This window comes from Aptenodytes forsteri, unplaced genomic scaffold (genome assembly GCF_000699145.1).
Source record: "Aptenodytes forsteri isolate BGI_AS27 unplaced genomic scaffold, ASM69914v1 Scaffold418, whole genome shotgun sequence".
Taxonomy (NCBI): Eukaryota; Metazoa; Chordata; class Aves; order Sphenisciformes; family Spheniscidae; genus Aptenodytes; species Aptenodytes forsteri.
The window spans coordinates 620439-644811 of record NW_008795245.1 but is presented as its reverse complement, the minus strand read 5'-3'; the positions used below and the strand labels follow the sequence as shown (position 1 = coordinate 644811).

Genomic DNA, 24373 nt, shown 5'->3' with positions numbered 1-24373 from the left:
AACTAAATTATACAGTTATCTGTGTTCTTCTAAGTTACCATTTGTTTAATAGCTAAATTGCTGTATCGTTGCTGTATCGTTGGTATTCCAGGCACGCTGGGTTGTAAACCTGTGACAAGGTCAGAGTGTTGTAGCCTCTTCTACTTTGCACTGGGAAGATCTAGCAGACTTTAAGGGTGGCCGTTGTCGACGTATTTCTGCTTTGTATTGCATATGTTTAAAAATAAATGCAGGCCCTTCTTGATAACTGTAGCAAACTGTCAAAGCTAATGTAGAGATTTAATAGTATAGCCAATATAAGAGTTAATAACAAAGGATAAAATTCAGCCTTTATATAAGTTTATGTAAAACAGTAGAATTATTATTTGCTTACATCAACTGAATTTGGCATAAAGGTAGGCAGGTGGGAGATTGTTTTTTAGAGAGAGAAAGAGAATTTTTCATCTCTGCTCATCCAAAGTAGTTGTCTTTGCTTTCAGGTTTTATTTGAAGTAGTCGAATGACTCCTTTACAGCGGGGAAGCTGTTTGCATAGTGCTGTCAGTGACATCCCTTTCTTGCTATCTCTGTCTCCTGGAAGTGAGGCTCATGCCAGAGTAGGAGATGAGAAGAGGCTGTATTTTACGTAGAATTTATGCCTCAGTTGACTGGGTGAATTTTTCTGGTGTTTTTATGTTGAAGAAAAATGCTCTAAGGTGGAAAACAAAGCTGTAATGCTCTGGAGTTAACTGTCAGGGTACGCCTGTAATTCAGGAAGCTTGAGACCTGCGTGATCCTTTCTTGTTAGTACATGCTTTTCCTGCTTTTAGGTCTCCTGATCAACAGAGCGCTAAAGATAAGGATCTTAAATTTTTTGCATGAAAAAGAGCACAGAAAGAGTTTGATGAACAGACACTTTTATAATAAAACTCTTCTGTCTCATTGAAACTGTAGATTGCTAGCTATTACATGACGCTGAACAGTTTTCCTTTCAGTATTATCACACAGTGACTTAAATATGATGAGGCATTAGAAAAGATTGAATTATTTTAATTTTACTTTTTGACTGGGTTCTGAAGCCATTGTGTTTTATTTTGAGGTAAATTATCCTATTTATCTTGTCTGCATAAATACCTTTATGAATAATGCAAGAAGCTGGGATGGTAAAAGTAAAAATTACAGACCTGACCTTAAAGGACAAGGATTAACATCCTGCAAGAGCGTATTCAAAACCAACTGGTGCCTTTCTTCTACAAGACAGAAATGTGCCATTTTTGAGCTTTTGCAAAGCCATTATAGTGGAGTGTTGCCAGATCCATTAACAGTACTGTAGTAATGACAGTTAAATAACCGAGTGGGGTAAAAGTAGGCAATGGAACGGTCTGTACAAGATCTCCTGTTCCATGGACACTGTAAGAAGGCTTGAATGAAAAAACGGTAAAAACAGTTCCATGGGGGTAAGAGCAGCGATGGCTTATGTTGAATTGCAGCTAGAAATGAAAAATATTACACTTAATGCAAAGGTAGTGCAGATATTTAGCTGAAGACTACAGAAGCAAATTAAGGTTATGGGAAATTTTCAGTTCCCAAGGAAATACTAAATTGGCCGTTTCTCACAAGCACTCTGTTTCAGACTGTCTAGCTATTAACGCAGATATACAGAAAGCCCATACAAATTTGTGAGTCGGTGAATGTGTTTTCGCTGACTTTCGTGAGTATGGCTTAGCCGTGTGGGATGGCAAGGTGCAGGTGTGCATGTGAAGACTCGGGCTCCTCCATCCATGGCGGGATGCTGTGAGAAGGCAGAGCCTGGAGCCCCGAGAGCCGTGTGCTCGCTCTGCTGCCAGGAGCATTGAGGGCAGGCAAGACCTCAAGTATGGGAACACAGCCAAAAAATGTCCACCCGTTGTTTCCTCTGGCCTGTGTCGTTACAGAATTTCTGATTGGGTTTTTCTGTGCTCCTTTGAAGAATGATTATAACTTTTGTACTGTTTTCACTCTCAGATCAGAGGTATACACTTTCATTTCATTTTAACATAACTTTATGAAGAAAGTGTATATAGCACATTCTGGTAAGCATCTGCACACAGAAAACAAACATACAAAAAAAAAATAATGCATGTATAGCTCAAATTCTGTAGCAAAACCCCAAACCAGGCTTTGATAGAAAGATTTTCATCCTGAGGTGAGTATGCAAATATGGTGCTAGGATTTAAAGATGGAAAAGCAAAGATGAAGAAAGGTGGATGGATTCTAATTCCCTGAACTGGCCATTCTGTATAGCAACATCTTCCTATGCAGAAAAAGTCCTCAAAAAGGTGTTTTCAAAAGCCATCGTATGTCCAGATGGAAATGATCTATTAGGTGAACTAAGTAATGTCACGGTAAATGATACACCATTTTACAAAGCTGTTGTTTGCAGTTTCCTCTTGGTATTATGAGCATCTTAAATCATTCTGAATTTCTAAAACAAATCCATAATATTTTCCTATACCTGCAGAGATATGTTTATACATCTGCCACAGATAATGCACGAGACCACAGGAGAAGCTTACAGACCTAATCATATTTTCTCCCCTTTTGCTCTTTATGTACATCATTTTAAGCATGCAAATAAGAAACTGCAATGTATTAGACAAATGGAGAAGCCGCTAATGGGTTTTCCCTGTTTATACCACTCCTCATGCATATTGTATGACATGGTGCTGCTAATGACGTGTTGCCGAAGGAATGCTAACTTGCTGCAGAAGCATGGGAAGGGTTGCTTCCCCATTCCCCTCCCCGCACCGTCAGCCCAGCCCATCTCCAGCACACGCATACGCACACGCATGCAGGAGACGGTTGGGCTGAGGAGCGAGGAGGAGTGCTGAGTTTAACCTGAAAAGGAGAGGAGCAGGGCACCTCCCGTGAGCTGGAAATGGCTCTGGGAGCAGGGATGTAGTGGTAGGGAGCAGAGCTTGAAGGATTTTTTTACTAGTTGCTTCTGCATCAATGGCGTTTTTCGTGGCAGATTTTCCCAAAGCAGCCCGTGCAGCACCTCCTTTTCCCTTGCCCTCTGTCCCTGGCGTAGGTAGGGCAGTGCTGGTGTAACTCCGCTGGTGTAAGGAGATCAAGGAAGTAAAGGAAGAACCTCTACAACTGAAAGAGTCCTGTTTTCCCAGCTCTGCCGGTTTAAGAAGTTGGTTTGTGTCTCCCTAAACGTCAGTGGACCAAAGCTATAGACATGTGTGGTACTGCCACAATGAAGTCATCTAGTCTTGAAGTAGTTCCATGTATTACTGACATAATCTAGAGAGACTCTCACACTGATGCTCCTCTTCTTCCATTAAGTAAACTGCTGCTTAGTTTTGGTATCCTGGCAGACAGGCTTTCTGAAAAGTAATCCACCAGTCAATTAGTAACCTACACCGTGAGCCTAAATCAAATACACTTTCAAAAGGGCTCAAGTTTAGAAATTAACTTTAGGAAAACTCTATTGATCTTGTAAACTAAAAATGTAAAATTGAATGGATAGAGGTCCAGTACAGGACTGACCTGAGGAAGCAGTCTTTCAACAGGATCGCTCTTGATTCAACACTAGGAGAGAAGAAAGCAAGAAGGATTCATTTGCAATTGACCTGCAATAGCAAAGTCATTCAGTTTCCAAATAGGATTAAACTTGTTCCATCAGCCATGACATGTGAAAAGATCATGGTTATAAATTCCATTTGCTGTAATGAATTGAAAGTGTCTGAATTTGCAAGCAGCACTCATCGTTGATGGACAGCTAGATTTGTGCAGTGTTTTAACACTGAAATTAGCTTCTACAAAGTAAAAAGTACAGAAAAGGTGGCAGCAGTGACAGATTTTAAAGCATTAAAAAATAGACTTTATTGTTAGATGGAAGCCAAATAAAGCTAGAAATAAATACTGGTTATAACCCTGTTATGCAGATAGCTTGCTTCTTTCTTGAGCGAGGGTGAACACAAAACTGGTAAAAGGCATTTGTTTAGGTTTCTCAGCCATATTTCAACAAGAATAAATATTGTTGCTTAAATGAGGAAAAATTGAACTTTTCTATGGTACTGCTTGTAAGATGTAAGAAAATGGAATTCTATTGAAGGATACTTCATTCAAATCGATTTCAACGTACATCAGCACGACTCCACTGCAGTCCATGAAACCATATTGGTGTATGTACTTTGTAAATTGAGATAAAAGCTACACTCTGTGGTTACTTAATAACCTTAATTCAGTCTTGCATCAGGATCATGAGACATTTGTACTTTGCTTGCAGAACTAAATGCAGTTTCAAAACCTGTTTTCCCCAAATTTGTGTGTTTGGTGTACACAACTTTATGCATATTTTAAATGTGCTGATTGCCAAGAAAAAAACTCAGTGGGTGAAAATGGCTAATATTTGTGAATAATTTGAGGTTCATTTTAATTGATAAGGTACCCAGCTGAAAACTGTCCAAGATTAAAAAAAAAAAAAAAAGCTTGAGAGAAACAGAGGACTGAAAATATAATAGCTTCTTAAATTACCGCAAGGTTAACATATAATTAATTTGCTAATTTTAATTACAACCCTACAAAATGTGCTGGAAAATGCTCAAAGGGGAGAAGCAGCCAGGTGCCAGCCGCGATTAACCAAGGTTACTAGCAATTACAAGGTCTCTATTAACCATGTTACAGAAATTTTTAAAACTCCTTTATAAAACCAGCGCATTTATTGAAACTCAGCAGGGTATTCATCTTGCTGTACCTTTCCATTGCTACAGACTTGCTGTCGTTTGCCTCGCTCTTTTCCAGCTAAATGTTTTATTGCAGCTGAAACATGGACTGCTTTTTCTGTTTGTCACACACGGTTATATATACAGTAGGTATTTATTTTGATCATATAAACAAAAGAGATTAACTGTTGTTTGCCAAGTGCTCTGAGCACCTTAAGTGCCAGATAGCTGCCAATATCACAGCTGAACCCTAGAAACGCTAATCCTGAAGAAAATGCTTTTTCTTTCCAAGGTGTCCTGGACATGCAGTTTGTAAAGCAGGGATATCGCTGAAACTGCCTTTTCAGTGGAGAACCTGCTCTGCAATGCTTTATATGCACAGACAAATGTAACTGCTGAGTTAAAAAACCCAAACAAATAACAAAAAAATCCGCATGTTTGCTTTGCATTTTAAACAAATCGTGGTGTAAACAAATGTCTTGTATGTATCAAATTCTGTGATGTGTTATTGTTCTTTTTTATTGCTGTTATGTGAGTCATGTTTTAAGTGTCTGTTGTTTGGAACCATAATAAACCTTGATCCACCTATTAAAGGAAGATTTTTAAAAAACAAAAAACAAACAAAAACACCCAACAACATTAAAAAAAAAAAACAACAAAGCATTGGTGTCAAAGGAAATTAATTTCCTGGCTGGCTTGTGTTTTTCTCTGAGGCAGATATTGATGAGTGTGCAGAGGGCATCATTGAGTGTCACAACCATTCACGCTGTGTTAACCTCCCAGGGTGGTACCACTGTGAGTGCAGAAGCGGTTTCCATGACAATGGAAGCTATTCTCTTTCCGGGGAGTCCTGTGTTGGTAAGCAATGATCAGCATAGTGCTTTTTTTCCTCCTTCTGCATGGTGTTATAAAGTGACTATTGAGACACTGTCCTGAGCAGTTACTGTGTTTAAGGCTAAAATGAGAATGCAAGCGAGCGTGTCTGTGTTTGTCAGCATCCCCAGTCACGTAGCGTGGGTGCTAGTTCAAGACGCGTCACATTTTTGAGTGGTTATTACAGCAGGGAGGCAGTCGGAGAGCCAAAGTGTGACTTACTGCGCTTTGCCATTTATCATAGTAAGTTGCTGTAAAATCTGAAGTAAAAGTAGGCTTTCTGGGGAGCATAATAGGCCACAAAAGGGGAAGAGCTGGTTTTCCATTTTCAAATTTCAGCAGAGCAATATGAGAACACGTTTGGGGTATGTCTGTGTTGCTTTGATTTGTTTGTTTTGCATTGTTTGGCATCTTCATAATTTTATTTTTAGAATTATGCGAACAGCATCAATCACTGTATGCACCATATTTGCAGGATAAAGCCCTAAGAGCATGAATGGAGAGGAATTTTTAGAGGGTGCAGGGGAGTTTGTCGGTTGTTTCTATGGGAGGACAAAGGATGAGGCTCCATGAGGATTTAGTGCTGGTTCTTGCAATCTGGGTGCCCTCGACTCAGCTGTAAGACTTTGTGTGCCACTACAGCAAGTAAGCAGTAATAAAATCATAGTGAAGATGGTAATTGTGGCTTACCTCTGCCTTACGATTTTTCCACCTCTTTACTTATCCTCAGAAGCCCTATACACAATTTCTATATGATGTTTTATCAGATGAGTTTAAAACTATTTAGAAAGGATCCCATTTTAACTTCTACAGAGATACAGATCAACTTCTCATAGTTCTACATCCTTTCTTTGGAATTTCAGTTATTTCATCTCTACTCAGTTCTATGAATTTTCCATAAAAGCTTTTCTGCTTCTTCTGTAAAAGACTCTTTTTTTTTTTAACACTGTAAATTTCCTTTATTATGTCCATAGGTGCAAAGGGCTCTATCTAAGATCTTTTACAAATTTTGGCTATTAGAAGTCCTTGGGATAAGATAGCATTGTGATTTAAAAATGCAGAGGAACAATAATTATTTTCAAAACCGATATTTTGTAGATTGTCCAGCTACATTAGCTTTTTACACATTGTCCTAAGCTGACGGGGAGCTCAATAAAATCACAGCAGTGAACTTCATTGCGGTGGCTGTGGTTAAAAAAAAAAAGAAAAAAAAAAGGCAAATTTTACAGCATTTCGTGACTTAATAAATAAAACACCACGTGAAAGTCATGTATTTCTAAACAGATTCCCAAATGTTAAGAGTTCTCCTCTGGTTTCTTTAAATACTGTAAAAGGAATGACGGAGAGAGCGATGTTGAAAATACTTGCTTTGTGAGAAGTCAGAGCAACGTGACAAAAACCTTCAAAAAGCCCCGAGGCAACTGGGGATAGGGGGCATTTGTAGCACTCCTGATGCCTGCCTGTACTGCTTGCGTGGGGAACCCCATCCCTTGCCAGGCTGACCTGACGTAGCTGTTTTGGGACGAAGAAGATCTAAGGCTGAGGCTGGTCTCAGGAGAAGGCAGGTGCATAGGCAAGACTGTGGTTTCGAATGGCCCATAGCTAGGCTCCGTTGCTGAAAAGGTCCGTATTGCTGCATTGCATCGCTATTAAAAGGAAGGGCACTTGGCTACCTCACAGCAAAAAGGAGCCCAAAACGTTCTGTATTCTGTGGAGACTGAAGGGATGAGTTTTCGTGAAAACAAACTGCCCTTATTTTGACCTGCGCAGCATGCTGGAAGGTCGTAAGGTGAGGTGCTCATCTTGCCATATGCAAGTTGTAAACAGAATGTGAAATAGTGGGGTTATTTTAACTAAATAGCTTTTCTGAACCATCTGCTGCAGGGTACCAGTGAGGAAGAGAACAAACCAGTTTATTTTATTTCATTATACTGGTTAACCAATTAAAAATTAATTGAAAGATTCTGCTAACCCATATTGACAAAGCAATTTCGAACTGTGATGTTTATTTTAAAGTGCAACAAAGAATTGGTTGAAATGACAGAGAGATAACACTACACATTCTAGCTAAAACTCAGTTTCTTGAACACTGACTGATCACTCTACAGAGCTTGTTTGCATGGTGGAATATTTAGAGTCAGGGCCAGAGTCATTCCCTCTATTTCAGATAAAGGAAGGTTCATCAGCTTTGCAACAGCGTTTTGTCCTGGCATATTTTACAGACCGTATACTGAAATCCTAGTGTGTACCTGAGGTGGCTTTGGGCCATTGCCCTTCAGTATGTTTTGAAACGTTTCTTCTTCGTCTGTGAAGGACAAAACTTGGACACCAATTAATAGGCTAAGAACACAAGTAAAAACAGATTAAACCTTCCCCCACAAAATAATAACAATGATAATAACATATAAAAATCATAAGGCAGTGGGAGGGAGCACTCAGCTCTGACAGATTGCCCAAAGCCCAGGCAGCCGGTTGCTTTTGCTGGATGCATTTGTGTATCTATTGGTTTACCCCCTTTCCCTCCATTTATACGTAGGTGGTCTTGGAGCTGAGTCATTGCTTGCCGTGTCTCTGCAGTGCTTGCAGAACATTTAAAAAAATAACATCTATTTGAGAAGCGTTGTGATACCTCAGTGCTTCTAAAAGCTTTATTCTCATTGACTATGAGAAAACAGGTGAGTTTGTCACCTGGCAAGGGACAAATGTGTAAATCAATGGATGTGGCAGGGAAGGTCATCATATTGCACCAGAGCTTGGGTAATAAGGGTGTATGATTTAGCCAGGCCACTTCAAGCTTGGGAAAATTCTTTTATTGCTCAAAATATCAGCCAAAGGCAGCTTTGAAAAGGGAATATATTTCCATGGACATCCAAGATGTCAGCTTCATAAGGTGATGGTGAGCAGGCTCAAATTAAGAGAATGTAGTTTAATTTCCAGCAGTAGCGTTTTTATGACGCACTGGCCTTTCACTATATGTTATTAAGAATACTACTTGCAGGCAAAAGACAACTGCTGTACTAAGTGGCTACCAAAGTTTGCTTGGCAATTAAAACATGTAGGCTATAGTTGCTAGGTTGGTTTTTTTTTCCTTTTTTTAATAGGAGCTTTGCTACACTTTAAGGTAAACAAACAAAAATACTTCATAGAGAAGTATGAGTTGTCATATGATACATACCCCGGTATTAACTACTTTCTACTGATACCACATTGAAGCAACTGGCATACATTGTTTTTTCCCCTGCACCAAGTACCTGTTGCCAAATACTGCTACCTCATAAGGTAATCATTGAATAAACCCTCACCACTGAATTTTCAGTGATAACCTTTAAGATTATCAGAACCAAAAGAAGGGAAAAACTGGCAAAGAAATGCTGTATTCTGGGAAGTTAATAGCATCCCACAAAGCTCGCTCCTATCTACAACTGAAAAATAAAAGCAAATTAAATTATACTTTCTAATCTCCATCTCTCTTTAAGTGAGATGCTTCCGTTCTGTAGAGAGCTGTTCAGACCCTGGAGTGCAGAGTTCCTGATTCCATTTTTTTCACGACGTTTCGTGTTTCTGGGTCTCTACATTGTGACTTGCAAGCACAGAAGGAAGAACAACCAAGGCAGCAGTCCCTGTCAGTTGTTGATTTTTTAATTTTCTTTAAGAATCAGTGCAAAGTTTGTAGGGAAGCTTAACACGGATCCTCCTCCTACCAGAAAACCACAGGATTCACCACGTATTTCATCCTGAAAGGTTGCGTAGCTAGACCTCACTGCGGGGTTAGGGTAGCTGTGGGCAAATGAAAGCTGGAAAAAGGTAGGAGTCAGCAGCTTGTGAGAGAAAACTCCACACGTGTTAGGCTCCCACAAAAGTTGGGTGCAGCAATGCTTGAGGGTCAAGTCTGAATGGGTTTAAAATCAATTCCTGAAGCTTTCATATACTCCGTAGTATGCTGCAGTGTTGTCTGTTACCTAGATTAGAAAGTAAGAGGAAAGGGGGTTTGTTCTTTGTTTATTTTGCCCCCTTTCTGTGTCAAACAAGAAGCTAGACCCATCCTTTGAAAATCTTCCTATATGCCTGAGAATTGCTTTTCTATCTATTGTTAGGGAAGTGGTACTTAGACAGAAAGGTTTGTGTATGGTACAGAGTATCCAAGACCAACTCTAGAACCTGCCGTTTTACAACTTTCTTCTGTTCTGCTCATAGAATTTCTTAAAGCTTATAATATCAGTCTCTGTCTGTGGATTTTATCCTGCAAAATAAAAATTATCTTGCTTACTTTCCATTTAGTAAATTCTGATTCTTGTATTCTGAGAGAAAGTTTTGTTACACGTCTTCAAGGTAATTGTGTTTAGTCATTTCTGTATTTCTAGAAAGCATTAATAATTCCTGTATTCAGAATCTGATTTACTATGCAATGTTCTTTAATGCCATTACGTCTCTATAGAGTAAAAGTACTATCATAAAATATTTTCTAACTAAAAATGAATCTGTTTAGTGATTTTTTAAATTTTTTTTTTCAAAGATGAGTCCAAATCACTTTCTTTGAGTTAGAAAAAAGGTGAATACATTAAGTGACAAGTTGCCTGTGAAAAATGATATGTCAAAACAGTGTTTAGTTAACTTGTACATACATTGGTTTGGGAGCCCAGCATACATTTTTCACGTTAACATTATACTGTAATGGTTTAATGTACCATAACAGTTAAAATTAGCACATTAGTAGGGTTCTTTCTTCTGCAACAGCTTATCATGATATTACAGAGCACCACACTGCACGACTTGCTTGCACACATTTATTAAGGTGCTATAGAAAAGTCATACCATTAAAACCTGAATAGCCTTGAAAACTAAGAAATGAAGTAGCTAGGGATTGGTTTAAAATTTCAGTGAAACCAAGTTAATGAACTTGTGTTGATATGTACAGTCATGCTTGTCTTCTACCCCATTCAAATACAGTGGCCATGGGACCTCTCATAATATCTGAGGCAAATTACTTCTCATTACAGCCAAAAAGGATGGAAAAGGAAATTGTATCTCAGGGGATTATTCTGTTCCATTTTGATTCTGATTTCTTGTCTGCCCACGTTACCAAGCTATCTTTATGTACTTTGAGAGTATAGTGGGAAATGAGCATGTCTTGGATGGTTTGCTTGCTTTCTTTTCCCATCCACAAAATGTGACTAGTTGCATTGCGGCTAAAATACATATGATTAGGTACTTGTTGCCATACATTTGTTTAAAGAAGCACAGATTGGGAGCGTTTGAAGAGTGAAGACCTTGATCAGTTTTATGATAGTCCTGTGCAATGTTTGAGGTGGCATGTCTCAGCAACAGTCGCTTTGCTGTTGGCTATATGTTGTTGATAGAAAATATCATAAGGCTAGCATTACAAGCAAGTGTCTGATTATGGTCATTTCCACTATATCCCCACTTTTCCTTGAAAAGGAACTGTGTGGAGCGGGGAAGTAAAGCTCTGTCACTTTTACTTGGGTTAATTAGTAGTTTATACCACAGATTATCTCAATATAATGAATAAGATTGCAAAGTCCTATTCCAGGTGTGAAAATGAGATTGCTTTCACAGGTTAACAGGATGCATGAAAGAACTAATCCCCCCAAAAGTCCAGACAGACATCTTGTTCTTGTGTTAAACATAGGGAAAGACTATGGAGTCTCCTTGCTATTTCACATATGTACTTGGCCATTGTTCTTAAAACTTGCTTGACTTATAAATGAATATTTCATCTTCTTCCTACCTAGTGTTGTTATAATGGGAAATAAGATTTGTGTACAGTTTTGCTTTGCCCATCATTAAATGTTCCAGCTTGGGGCCCGCATCTCTGAGAGCAGTTGTGGAAAAGCAAATGAAACCTGAGGAGGGTGTGGGGAATTTGAGCTGAGCAAGGATTTGAATAATATAAAAATAATCTATATGCAAGAGTCTTATCATACAATTTTCATATTCATTAGAAGATTGTTTTGGGCATGTTCAGAATTTTAAACTAGGCTAGTTTTTCAACACCTAAGTAGACACATTGATTCCTGTAGTTGAGAGAAATTTCACACTAAATATGGGTACTTTCTTCCATGTTTTGCGTAGCCACCTACATGCTGATCTCATCTCAATATGAGCAAGTCCATTTGATCTCCATTAAACCGAAATACTTTCTTGAGCTAACGATATGGGAGAATTTGTCTGGGTTTTTTTCCTTCCCCACCCCCCAATCTGGTTTGAGCCTGAAAGAGTGAAAGGGACAAAAACATGTTACGCTTATAACTTCTTTTCCTCAAGTTACTGGGAACGCTGGCTGTTTGTTCTGACTTTTAGAAATACAATCAGCGACAAGAAAAAACTGCCAAAGGGATGTTCTCAGAAAATTAGCTCTATTAAAAGTTCAGCTGGAAATGAGTGCAGTGTCCAAGCCTTTTATATTTGATTAATGACTAAAACTTTTAAATAATAAATGCCATAAAATAATAAGAAACCATCATTTGCATAAAGAACGAAAAAAATGAGCAAACTGAGTAGCAATTAGGAGTTTATGTTCATGCTATGTTACTCAGTTTTGCTTGATTGGTTTCTTTGTCAAGAAGTCCCATTTACCAGTTTGGGCTGCTCCTAACGGGAGCATCCTTTTTATGTGTGCTAAACGGAGAACAGCAGTAGCAGTACGTAAATAAGGTGTTCTTCCCTTTTGGATATGTATAACAGATTAAGTTGGCTTTGTGCAGTGTGAACAGGTCTGTACTATTGAGAATATGAATAATGTTAGTTTCTATAATTGCTAACATCTGGCTTTCCATAAATCTGTTAAATTACATGGAAACAGAATTAGATTTCTGTGTCATAAGTAAAGCAATTACATGGAACTCTGTAGGCAATATGGCTTTATATTAATCTGTGAAATCCTTTTAGTTTTGAACTGTGAAAGCTACCCTTCTAACCTGCACTGTGATCCTGCTACATCCTATATATATGCTATTCAAGGAGCCCTTAATATGGTGGGGAAGAGAATATTGGGGATACTTGGTGAAATCACCAGACAAAGCGAATGCTTCATTTATACCTTTGTCTTCAACATAAAATACAAGTCAAACTCTATTGAAAGGAAAATAGTGTATTTTTAAGAATACTTTAAGTCTTGCAGTAGCTGTTTGGGTATAATTCATTTTCATACCAGTTCATTCGTAGCTCTCTTCATGTCACTCTTCATGGTTTTTACCTCCTCTGATACTCTGGCAGTTGTTAAACAATGAACTACAAGTTTTAATTTCTCTTAGTGCAGCACCTTTTACACCACTGGTAGTGGACCTTTCGAGTACTCAGTAGTGCTAAGGTATGCATTAGAGCAATAATGTTATTTTTTGGCAATTAAGACTGTCAGGGGAGCAAAACACACCATTTTTAGGGAAGTCTGACCGACGAGCAATCGAATCGTGCTATCAGGCCACTGGGAACATCTCTGACAAAGGACTGGCCCACAGGTTAGCCCAGGAGGGAAGCCCTTCTGCAGAGTAATTGCCTCCAGCTTCTCTTTTTTAAGCAGAAAGAGGAACAGCCATTTTCTGGCGGCCCAGGCCCCTGACTCAGTTGTGCAGGCTGATTTTGCATTTGATCGAATCCAAGGGCACTACCACATTTCCACTTGTTCCTGGACTATTTATGACTTGAAATCAATTCCTGAAATCAGGGATTTTACTAACCAGGTCAGAGGGAATCTAGTGATTTGGTTGTTACAGAGAGTTTCCTTCAGCAGATTGAGAGAATTTTTAACATTTTTTAAAGTTCTGGTTTTCTGAGGAGATGACTTGGGAACTCATAGCAGTCGTCCAAAAAGTAGGGCCATCACATCCCACCTAAATTAGACTTTAGGTAATTTTCTGTGTAAATTCTATTGAATTTTTAAATTTGTTGTTTTAGAAAGGAATTCAAAGTACTCTTGAGTAATATTGAACAGTTATAAATTTCACACTAGCAATTAGGTAATTTTAAATGGTGAGTGTGAGAGTCTTCCTTGTAATTTCTGAATTAATATAATAGTGTTCTGGAATTTTCGTGATAGAAACCATCACGTACTTCAAAACCAGCCTTCCTCCTGCTGTTGCTTACAGTCTTCATTGTTCGTGTTGGAACAAGGGACACCCACCAGTTTACTGGTATTTTATCTGGACAATCTGTCAATATGTTGTTTACGAACAGTCCAAAGAAATACCTGTTTTTCACAATGTACTTAAAAATCTCATGGCTTTTGCTGCAAGAAAAAGAATCCCTAGATAAATTCATATAGCATAATTATATTTTACCTTCCAAAAGCAATTTTAATGGGATACTGTAATTCACTTTTCTCTAGTGTATAATGATTTTCTTTTGTTACTTATTTCTTTGTGTCATTGCTAAATCATACTTTTCCTGTGTAGCTTTGTTCTAAGACTTTTTTCCTGTATAAGGTGCCTCTGATGTCTGTCTGTATTTCCTTTTCTTTTTTCTTTTTTTCTTTTTTTCCCCTTTTTTTTTTTTTGCAATTCACTTATACCTTCTAGCAATGGGAAAAGGATGCAACCGACTGATTTTAGTACGGGGAAATGTTGATCATGCTAGGAACTTATGAAGAATAGTGCACTTCTATTTTGGTGTAAAATCCAGAACTGAGAGTGGTCTAATTGACAGAAAGTCACTCTGATTGTTCGCTAGTTTCCAGTCAGTGGGAAATCACTATACACCCTTGTCTGAAGGTTCAGATTCATCATTGATACACAGTTCCACTAGGTATGTCAGTCTCAGCATTTACAATTACGCCTGCTGGAGATAGTTTAAGAATTTATGGTGAAATCAAAACAAACACTGAAGAATAACCTAAAAAAAAAAAATCAGTGTTTAATGCCTAGCAAGTAAACATGGAAGATAGCAGAAAGAAGGCACCCTCTTCCACCAGAAAGGCAGATGAGCAATAATTACTTAATACAGAAATAAAACTTGCCCTGTGAAAAAATTGTCCAAAGCATTATAAATCTGCTGTTTTGCAGATATCGATGAGTGTGCCTTAAAGACCCACACCTGTTGGAACGATTCAGCCTGTGTGAACCTGGCAGGAGGGTTCGATTGCCTTTGTCCGTCCGGACCATCTTGCACTGGAGACTGTCCCCATGAAGGCGGCTTCAAGCGGAACGGGCAGGTGTGGACCCTGAGGGAGGACAGATGCTCCGTTTGTTCCTGCAAGGTGAGATCCAGCTCGTCTGGGTTTCAGGAGTCCTTTAATTCTCTGGGCTCATGTCAGAAACCCAATATTGCACTGCCACTGGCATTGGCAAAAATACTAGCTTAAGCCCAAAGGGTTGAGGCAAAAGGTAAGCTCTGCTGTGGGCGCTGAAGCTGTGGTGGGGAAATTCTTCTGGGAAGTTGCCTTTTTTCTTTATTTTGCACAACCACAGACACAGCTGAATAATGGCTAATCCTGCTGGGCTTCTACCGTGTCACCCCGTGGGCCAGAGCCACTCGTAGCGTGCCTTGATTGAGGGTCTTGCATTACCCTTTAACGGATTGTGCAGGCGATCAGGACGCTTACTAGAAATGTTGAAAACTCTTTTCAATTTCTGTTTCACATGAATATGCATCTCTCAGGACAGGTGCTGCTGTCAACCATCTTCCTGTTGATGGTGTTTCCCTTTACTTGGAATACACGTGAATTAACTGGGTGAGAAGGAAGGCCTGAGCATGGGTCAAAGTTGCAGCAGGCACTTAATTTCCTCAAGTGAGGAAGGGTGAAGGCCAGCTTTCTCCTCCTCATCCCAGACTGGCTGTGTTGGCAGCTCTCCCACTTGAGCAGTGCAGCTCTCTGCACCTTTGGAGAAGCCAGGCGTAGTATAAGTAGATCTACTTTAGAATTAACACTTAGATCAGTTTTTGGTTTTTTTTCCCCCCTGGAAATTATCAGTTCTTTTCTGAATGTGGTAACCAAGTCAAAAGAACATTTGACTCTGCTTGCCTCATTTTCACTAGTTAAAAGAGGAATGTTGTCATTGAAATGAGAAGAATTTTAGAAATGCACCAATCTGAGAAATGGTTGGTCTTTTACGGCCGCTTTGACCTGATGCGTTCATAGCACTGGTAAAGCTGTCCTTAGACACAGCAGAACATTATTGGCCCTTGCATAAGTCTAAGTAAAATGAGATTTTGACCACTGTGAAAAGCTGAACACAGAGCATGAGAAGTGGCCTATCAGTCCCCATGTCTTAATGCTGGTGAGCCAAAGAAGCATTAAAGGATTTGGGAGGGACAAGGGGGAAGAGTTGTTTTGAAGTTGCAAGAAGCTGAAAGCGTGATCATTTCTGTATTGCAATAGTATAGCAGAAGGGAAAATCAAGACTTTAGAGTGAATAGAACCCGCAAAGTACACTGCTGTTTTGGGCTTGAAAGGGAATATGTTCTTGTTAGTTGCTACATTTTTTACTTCAAGTAGACTCAAGCTCCCCAAAACGCCTTCCTGTAGAAGCTGAGTGTACAACTCCACTGAATATATATATCAAGCTTTTATTGTAATCTTGGGGAACTGGCTGGCTTATGAAAGGATTTCCAGTCAACAGCATAAACAGTTTAATATATGTGAAGACATCTGGTCTGCCTTTGCAGAATTATAACTATTAGTATTCCCATTTTTAGATTGCTTGTAATTTGTTTTATTTGCCATTTCTCATTGCACTTATTTCTTATGTTGAATGTTCTTATTAGTATATGAAAATACACAAAATGATTAACTAGTACATAGATATTTTAAACTAAGCCTGGCACTGTTTGTAGCTATGACTCTTCCTTTATATCTTCCTCACTTCACAGTTTTTTCCTCTGTGAATTAACATTTGCATTTAATTTCACTCCAGTAGCTGCCTTGTTTCAAGAGACAAATTCTTGTCTATAGAACAGGAAAAACAGGGAGAGCTCCTCCTCTATCGTATCCCAGGCAGGACGTAAAGTCTTCACTCAGTGTTTGTTGAAATATGTTATTAAAACATTTTTATAAATCGTGATAGCTTCCAATCATAGAATAGTTTGGGTTGGAAGGGACCTCTAAAGGTCATCTAGTCCAACCCCCCTGCCGTGGGCAGGGACATCTTCAACTAAATCAGGTTGCACCAGACTACTTCTCAAACCTGCTGCAGGACTCTCTCCTTTTCATGCAGTTGCACGGAGAGCTGGCCCTACTCGACCTTTTTGCAGCCTGCTCAGTTTTCAGTGAGGAAAAGGGCAGAGTGTAACTAAATCATTCCCTATACTTTTTACTCGAACTTTGAAATGATCCTACTCATTTGTTTTATCTAGGAGACAAATCAGCATTTCAGATTTTTTATGAAAAGATCAGGTGGGTGTATTTTGTGCAGTGGCTAAAACACATAGATCCCATCTTGAAAATATTTTAACTTAAAATCTGGTGCAAAAGAAATTAAATACCTTACTTAACTTTGAAGTTAAGGTTATTTGTGGAGTAGGATACTATGGAATATGAGAAATTATATTACTTCAGTTATATAATGAAGCAAAGTGTCATTATTGAAGCACAGGGGGTTATTTCAGTGTGTCATCAGGCCCAGTCTTTTCAAACCATCCTCGTTCATCTGAATGAATATAAAGTTTACAAAAACATACATTCTCAAAACTATAAATTAATATAGTACCTTAAGTATATTTGATGTGTCTTCTACAGGCATCTTCCTGAACTCTTGTGGATTTAATACACAAGACTGGTAGAAGTTTGATGGGAGGTGGGGAGCTGTTCCTCTCTCCCATGAAAAAACTAAGCCTGGCTGTACAGTCTGGCTATATCTGGGCTTTTGAGTCTGTCCTCTTATAAGACAACCCTCCATTCCCTGTACGAAAAAAGCCTGGGGGATAAGCACAGCACTAGGAACAGGGGGATGTGCCAAGGTGAAGCGTGTTCCTGATGGCGAGAACTGTTTGGTGGTTTGGTTTCTGCAGGGTCTGATTTCTGTCCAAATTGGCTTTGGGGCTCTGTGAAAACTTGAGTCACGCTTTACAGTGATTCCCTTGTGTGTCAGTTTTTCCTTTGGTAAAGAACAATTTTGTGTTCCTACCACTGATGCTTATGAAGCATGTAGAACTGATTCAGTGAGGAACATGGGGAGGGAGAGATACTGATAAGATGCTACATGTTATTACCCACTGAAAGAAAATAAGTTGCTTTCTACATATTTCTCAATTTTCTCTATATTTCTCAATGCTCCTATAGAGCTGCAAAGATGCAAGTGAGATGATGTAGCTTAAGAGGCTTTGTGTCACTGCAGTATAGGGATAAAAATGTTTTTTGAAAGGCATGGAACTAATGAGGTTGTAGATAAAACACAGACGCTCAAAGAATAAAGAGAGTAGCAGTGTATTACGATTACCAAAAGGTCTCTGGCAAAATCATCAGGCTTTGTCAGTGTTCTAAAATACAGAGAGTAAAGGCAACGTAAAAGGTTAGCTGCTCCCCAGAGGTAACGGCACGGGAATTCAGAGGAGCACAGAACTACCAGCGCTGTCACCAGCTGAAAGGGGAATTTGAAAACTAATCTTGAAAGCTTGGAAACTGAATTGGAACTAAGCAGACAGGTTATTGTTAGCCATTATTAATCATCACTCCATTATGGAGAGGAGAGAGACTGCCATTGTCGAGGGCATTGGGTTGCCTGGACGCCTGGTGCGACCCCATGTGCCTGGAGCTAGTCAGCCTGGCAGAGCTTTTGTGCTGAGCTGCTGCTTGATGTCTACCCTCAGCAAGGGGTGGAAAGATGGTTGTGCTTTCCCACCTGCAAGAATGGAGATTTAGTCATAACTCTCCGTCAGGGAAGGCTTTCGGCTCTCTTCTTTCACCACTTGCTGAAAGGGGAAGATGACTTCTTTCTTTGTTTTTTGTGGAAAGGGTTTATTCCTGGCATTGCATCTGGACCCGGCCGAACCTGTGGCTAAGGAAACGGGCCACTGCCAGTCTTCCTTAGCTTATGACTTACTCAGATGGCTGAGTAAGGAAAGAAAGCTTGTTTATTCCTTCTCCCACACCTAAAGCAGCAAACTAGCGACAAGTACAGAATCCTTAGTTATCTTAATTTGATACAAAACTGAATAAAGACTGTAGGGCAATCTAGTCCTATGCCCCGTGGTTGGCAAAAGTAGTTCAGATCCATGTTAACCTAGCATGTTTCCTACATTTCCGTAATTCTGTGTTCTCTTCAGCTTTCCTTGTTAGGCATAAGAAATCATTTTAATTATTCTTACAACAGAAAGTAATATTCTAATCAATTCAAAACTATGAAGAAATGCAGCAGTGACACCGACTGACAGGGGTATCGTGATTCCCTGATGCTGATTTTGTAAATGTTGCATTGTGGCCAAGATTGGCTTTGCTTAAAAACAAGAGCCAAACGCAGATTCCTACATCAAAACATAAACAAAACAACCTCCCATGCTACATGCTGTGGTTATGGCTACGTTGTCTGCCTGTGGCAGAGGAATCCCGGGCTGCTGTCACTCTTTTTAGTAATCACTTTTTAAAAGGATCAAGAGGAAATAAATTCCCTTGCTTTGATAGGTATCCCTTTATTTGGTGGCAATGAAAAAAACTTTTCCTTCTTACATCAGATACAGGTTTATAGACTCAGAACAAGGTTCTGATGAGAATATGGAAAAACTGCAATGAAAAGAGTGGAGTTGTTTTAGGGATTGTACAGTTGTGATCCAAAGCAGAATATAGCTTCATTCCTCTCACAGCTCTACCTTCAAATTGGCTGCAGGGGACGCTTTGCTTGATCAAGGACTAATCCAAGAACTAGCGCTGAATGCAAAATAAGTTCATGTTAAAATTTTTCAATAATCTCCTCATTGTTAACTGTGATTTCAGTTCCCAGTCTACGCGTGGTGTATCAGTATGTTGGCTCACCTACAGTAAGGGGTATAATTTCAAACATGATAGTCTGTCCAATTTTCATAACTAGAATTAGAATCAATTTGGTTTTCTCTGATGCAGAGAATATATCCTTTTCTCTCTACAGGCAGAAGCAATTCTTCTGTTTATCTCAAACATTTCTGTTTAATGGTCTTTAACAAAATGAGCCATCCAATACTGTAAGCAAATATTTAGCAAAATCATATTTTGAGAGCCTGTATTCCACAGGCTCTCTTTAATACATGAACAGAACTATAATGGATGATGGTAAGTCCATTTAGCTTTAAGATGGTGTCCTGTAGGTCCAGATGTGGAACAGAACCAGTGGTGAATTCAGAGTAAAGAATGATTAGTGCCGCTGTGATTTTGCTATATTGTTCTCCTATGAAGTTAAAGGGACCACCTTCTTAACTTCAATTTATCTATTCAAGTTATTTTCTTCACAGTGATACAGTCAGTCAAAGTAATGCTAAACAAATATTGTATGTATTAGAGCGGCAACTGCTTGAAGAGTTCGTTGATGTAACCAATGAGATATGAAATTGCTTCATTATATTTCTTCTGAGATACTCATTTCTTTTAAATTCAATTAGCTGGAGACAGGAAAACAGTATTCTCAGATTCAAACAGCATTGGATCCATGCACTGACAGAAATTGGGACAAAACTGGTATTTGAGGTATTACAACTGGCAGGATCCAGTCCTTGTTGGCGGTAACATCGAATACATTAAGAACTTAGTATTTCCTGATATGCCAAAGACGTGCCCTTTGGTATAGAGACCCTGTGACCTTATCCGGGTTGCTGTCTGGCAGTTTGTGGTTGACGGCAGGGCAATGTGTCCTCGCAGGACGGGAGGATTTTCTGCCGGAGGACAGCCTGTGACTGCGAGAACCCCAGCGCTGATCTCTTCTGCTGCCCGGAGTGTGACACCCGTGTCACCAGCCAGTGCCTCGACCAAACTGGGCACAAGCTCTACCGCAGTGGGGACAACTGGACCTACAGCTGTCAGCAGTGCCGTTGCCTGGTATGGTGTCCACGACATATGGGTAAAGCGTTTCGGAAGGGAGCAAGAATAATAAAGATTATGATTTTTAGCAAAGCATGCCTGGAAGCAGGCTCTTGGCTCTCTCTTCACCTGCTTTTCAGGCTGGGAATGATGATAAAGCACTTGCAGAGCACCAGGGAACTGAAAGCTACACCATCAGTTTTCCTCTTACTGCTGAATAAGTAGGTCTAATGAACAAAATGAAAAGCTTGACAAAAGCCTGGAAACCTTGACGCTATATTAACTTTAGCATTAGTCTACTTTTGAGAACTTTTATAAGGTCGTCTGATCTTTAAATGACTTTTTAAAGTTTTTTTCACATGCGATGGATTTGGTTGGAGGAGTTTCAGCTTTTAATTACATCAGCTGGTGTACCTGTCTTATCAAAATGGACAATGCAATTCTTTTTTTTTCATTCAGCAAATGCTGGAAAAATGGAGTGCCAGGGCCACATGGTGAATTAGCAAAACTTAACCAAAAAAAGTAGGAGAGAGAAAACTGAAATTACTAGACAAACATGCAAAATAAAGAGTATTTCTTTCCTCATTAGGCACTGTAGATTATTTCCCTAAAGCTGTAATTCTTGCACAGATACACTAATTAGTGCAGCAGTGAACTTCATTAAAAGTATCAGTTTTCCATTTATAGCTGTCTGTATAACATTGTCTTTATATATTATATTAATCAAGAGGTGTCTGAGCATCAGGAAACAAATTACATTCAAAGCTAAGTTACTATAAAGAGATAATTATCCATAATGTACAGCAGTTAAGTATTGTGTTTTATATTCTCCTAAGATTTTTTTTTTTAAATGTTTGCAAAAGAACAGCAAGAAACCTTTGCAGCTAGCAGCAATGGCAAATACTGGATGTCACGTGTTTTACAAGGGATACCGAGTTTGTGGCAGCAGTTCCTTGCCTAATTTTATGATTGGGTTGATAAACATACAGAGCTAAAAGACAGTGATGCACTGACTCAGCGCTACATGTAAGGTTCTGTGCAGTGTGTGATGTTACCAACATCTGAAGTGCTTACAGAGTAGCATAATGCAAGTTATTGGAGCCCTTTGCAGGTTAAGTTTAGACACATGGATCCTGCAGAAGCGACCTGATGATTCTCTCTTCTCCGTCTTTCTATCTACTAAACTGCTTTTGTTACAAAGTTAAATACTAAAATAAAATTACTCAGCGGACCATAACTGGTGTTGCTCTAACAATTCCTTTAGGAGTTGACGGTAAAATCGATTTTGGCTGTTGCTATGTTAGATCGATGTTCAATGCTTCTCAAACATACTAACCTACGTCTATCTGCAGTGTTAATTTTCTATTTAAACAGTTGCTGTGATCCCGCAGAGATGTTTATGTGACCAGACAAAGAGAGAGGGCATGAGTCTGCAAGGCGATCACTGCAAAAATTATAGTTTATGGAAAATACTAGAACCCAATATTTAATGCTGCCTTTAAAAAACCGAAAGAACTCAAATTCTGCTCTAATGACTATGACAGTGTTGTTGTTTAGTCAAGAAACAACCAAATGATATTCTGCTACATTTAGGAAACTTCAGCTCGGTATTCAAGCATGCATTTATATGATCAACCAAACTGAGAGCTGATCCATTAAGTTTATTTCAATTTTGGGAAAATAAAACTTTTCCATTCAACAGGATGCCAAGTTTCTTGGTAGCTAACAAATGGCGACAAATTCAATGAGCTTTGCTTCAATTTTTACAGGAAGGAGAGGTGGATTGTTGGCCTCTTCTGTGCCCGAATCTAAACTGTGAGTACACAGCCATCTCAGAAGGAGAGTGCTGTCCCCACTGTGTCAGTGACCCCTGTCTGGCTGACAACATCGCCTACGACATCAGGAAAACCTGTCTAGATGGTTATGGAATTACAAGACTTAGCGGCGCTGTATGGACAATGGTGGGATCTCCTTGTACAACCTGCAAATGCAAGGTACGATGGGCAAGGTAGAATGGTAATGGAAATGTTTGTTGCTGCATAAAGTCAGGGTCACTTTCTGCCCTTGAAAGCTCACTTTCAGATCTCGGGGAAGTAAATGAGACCCGAGAGCAGAAGCCTACAGAAAACCCACGCCTTTTGTGTTTTGCAGGGTGGAAACAAAACAATTCTGTGCTTGTTGAAAATGTTGAGTGCAGATATGTAATATCCTAGTGCAACTTTCAGACATTATGTCGGAGAGCCCTTCAGGCATTCTCAGTATGAATCTAGGCTAATATTTTAATAATTGTCTAATGTGGATGTTCATGAAAATGTGTTTTAGAGCTAGTAAGCAGAGGCAAAAGCACTAATAAAAGTTTCAGCAGCAAGTATACAAGTAGAAATGCGCTCCAGCTGAGGGATGAAGGCACTCCCACAATAGAAGCGGGAAGGGAATGTCACAGTTTCTGTTCCCTGATCTCATCCAGATGTGTTTGGTCCAATGGCTCTAATGCAGAAATGCAGTCTGTCCTCCCCTGTTCCATGCAGTGGTGACCCCACTGTGTGCTAATATCAGAATTATGAAAATGTTGGTTTGGGATATATAAAATGTTCTCGTTTACTGTGGGAAACCAAGCTGTTGCTCCAGGGCTTTAAATTATTGAAGGTAGCTTTTTCCTATTGGTTTGTGCTGGATTTAAAAAAAAGGAAAAAAATTGCTCATTTGGGGTTCTGGTGGTTGCTGTAGTTTTTAATACATAAGATAGTTTGTAAATGACTGGATGTTGCAGAAAGGTATTTAACAGTGGATTAAACTCCAAAGCCGTATGGTTTTTTGGGTTTTTTTTCCCCCCATACATATCTGCCACGAATCAAGAATCTGAACTATCTGCTTATTTCAGACGAACAGAAAGCTTCCCTGCATGGATCGCATCAAAACTCTCTCCATTAACTTTCTTGCACGGGAGAAAACAAATCAAATCATCTTTGTTGCCATTGCTGTGCTGTATTTTATTATGGGGACCACTGAGTCTTTCACATCCAGGTTTGTAGTTCACGTGTAGTTCAGGCCAATTCAGTGCTATTTGGCAAAGCCAACCTCCTCAGAAAGCCACCACAGTTGGGACCGATGAGGACACCTTGGGATGATGGCTTAAGCAGATTTTTGTACGCAGTAGATGTGTCAGAGATGCATCTACCTCTGCGTGCCACCAACCCCTTTGCTCTTTGTAACTTGTTCTGCGGAGGTGATTGACACCTGCTTGTTTGTCTGTGCAGAATGGGAACGTCTGCTGCTCGGTGGATTTAGAGTGTCTCAACAATAACTGACGTAGTCAGACTGGACTGTGCCGAGGGAGGAAAACGGATGAAGTTAACACCTGAAACGAAGTCGTATGCGTTGGCGTTTTATACAACAGACAATTACCAAAGTCTCCGCATGAGGAAGATGTTTGGGAGTTGCCTTTGGGACCTATCACTACGCTCATCCTTGCTAGCCTTGTCCGGGTGACTTACAGTACAGCGCATATAAGTCAGTGGTTGTTAAAAGTTTTCAGTGTTGTAAATTACACACTTCTCCTGTCAAGACATTTGCAAATACGTTTAAATTATTTCATGGGTAATCTAATGCTGTATTTTTGTTTTAATTTGTGTATTGGCCACATGATAGAATTCAGCTCTTCTTACTTTAGATCTAGATTTTACAAATAAGACAGCCTGTTGTGATTTTGTCCCATGATATCACACACTTAGTTCCAAGGTCCCTGTCAGATGTATTTATGAAAATATGTATGTATGTACAGTCAAATTGCATAGTACTTATATTTCACAGCTGTCCAACATTTTAAAACATTCAAAGGTATATTTGATTGGACAGAATGGAAGTAATCAGAATAAGTCTGT

The 24373-nt window shown here is 39.3% G+C and overlaps 1 protein-coding gene across 1 annotated transcript in view; it reads left to right on the top strand.

Annotated features, from left to right (window-relative positions):
• Positions 1-23800, top strand: part of NELL1 (neural EGFL like 1) — a 299408-nt gene extending 275608 nt beyond the window's left edge. The window contains exons 16-20 of the mRNA XM_019471923.1: positions 5408-5548; positions 14578-14771; positions 20334-20510; positions 22262-22486; positions 23750-23800. Coding sequence (XP_019327468.1) covers positions 5408-5548; positions 14578-14771; positions 20334-20510; positions 22262-22486; positions 23750-23800 — 788 coding nt within the window. The remainder of the gene's footprint in view (positions 1-5407; positions 5549-14577; positions 14772-20333; positions 20511-22261; positions 22487-23749) is intronic.
• The last annotated feature ends 573 nt before the right edge of the window (positions 23801-24373 follow it).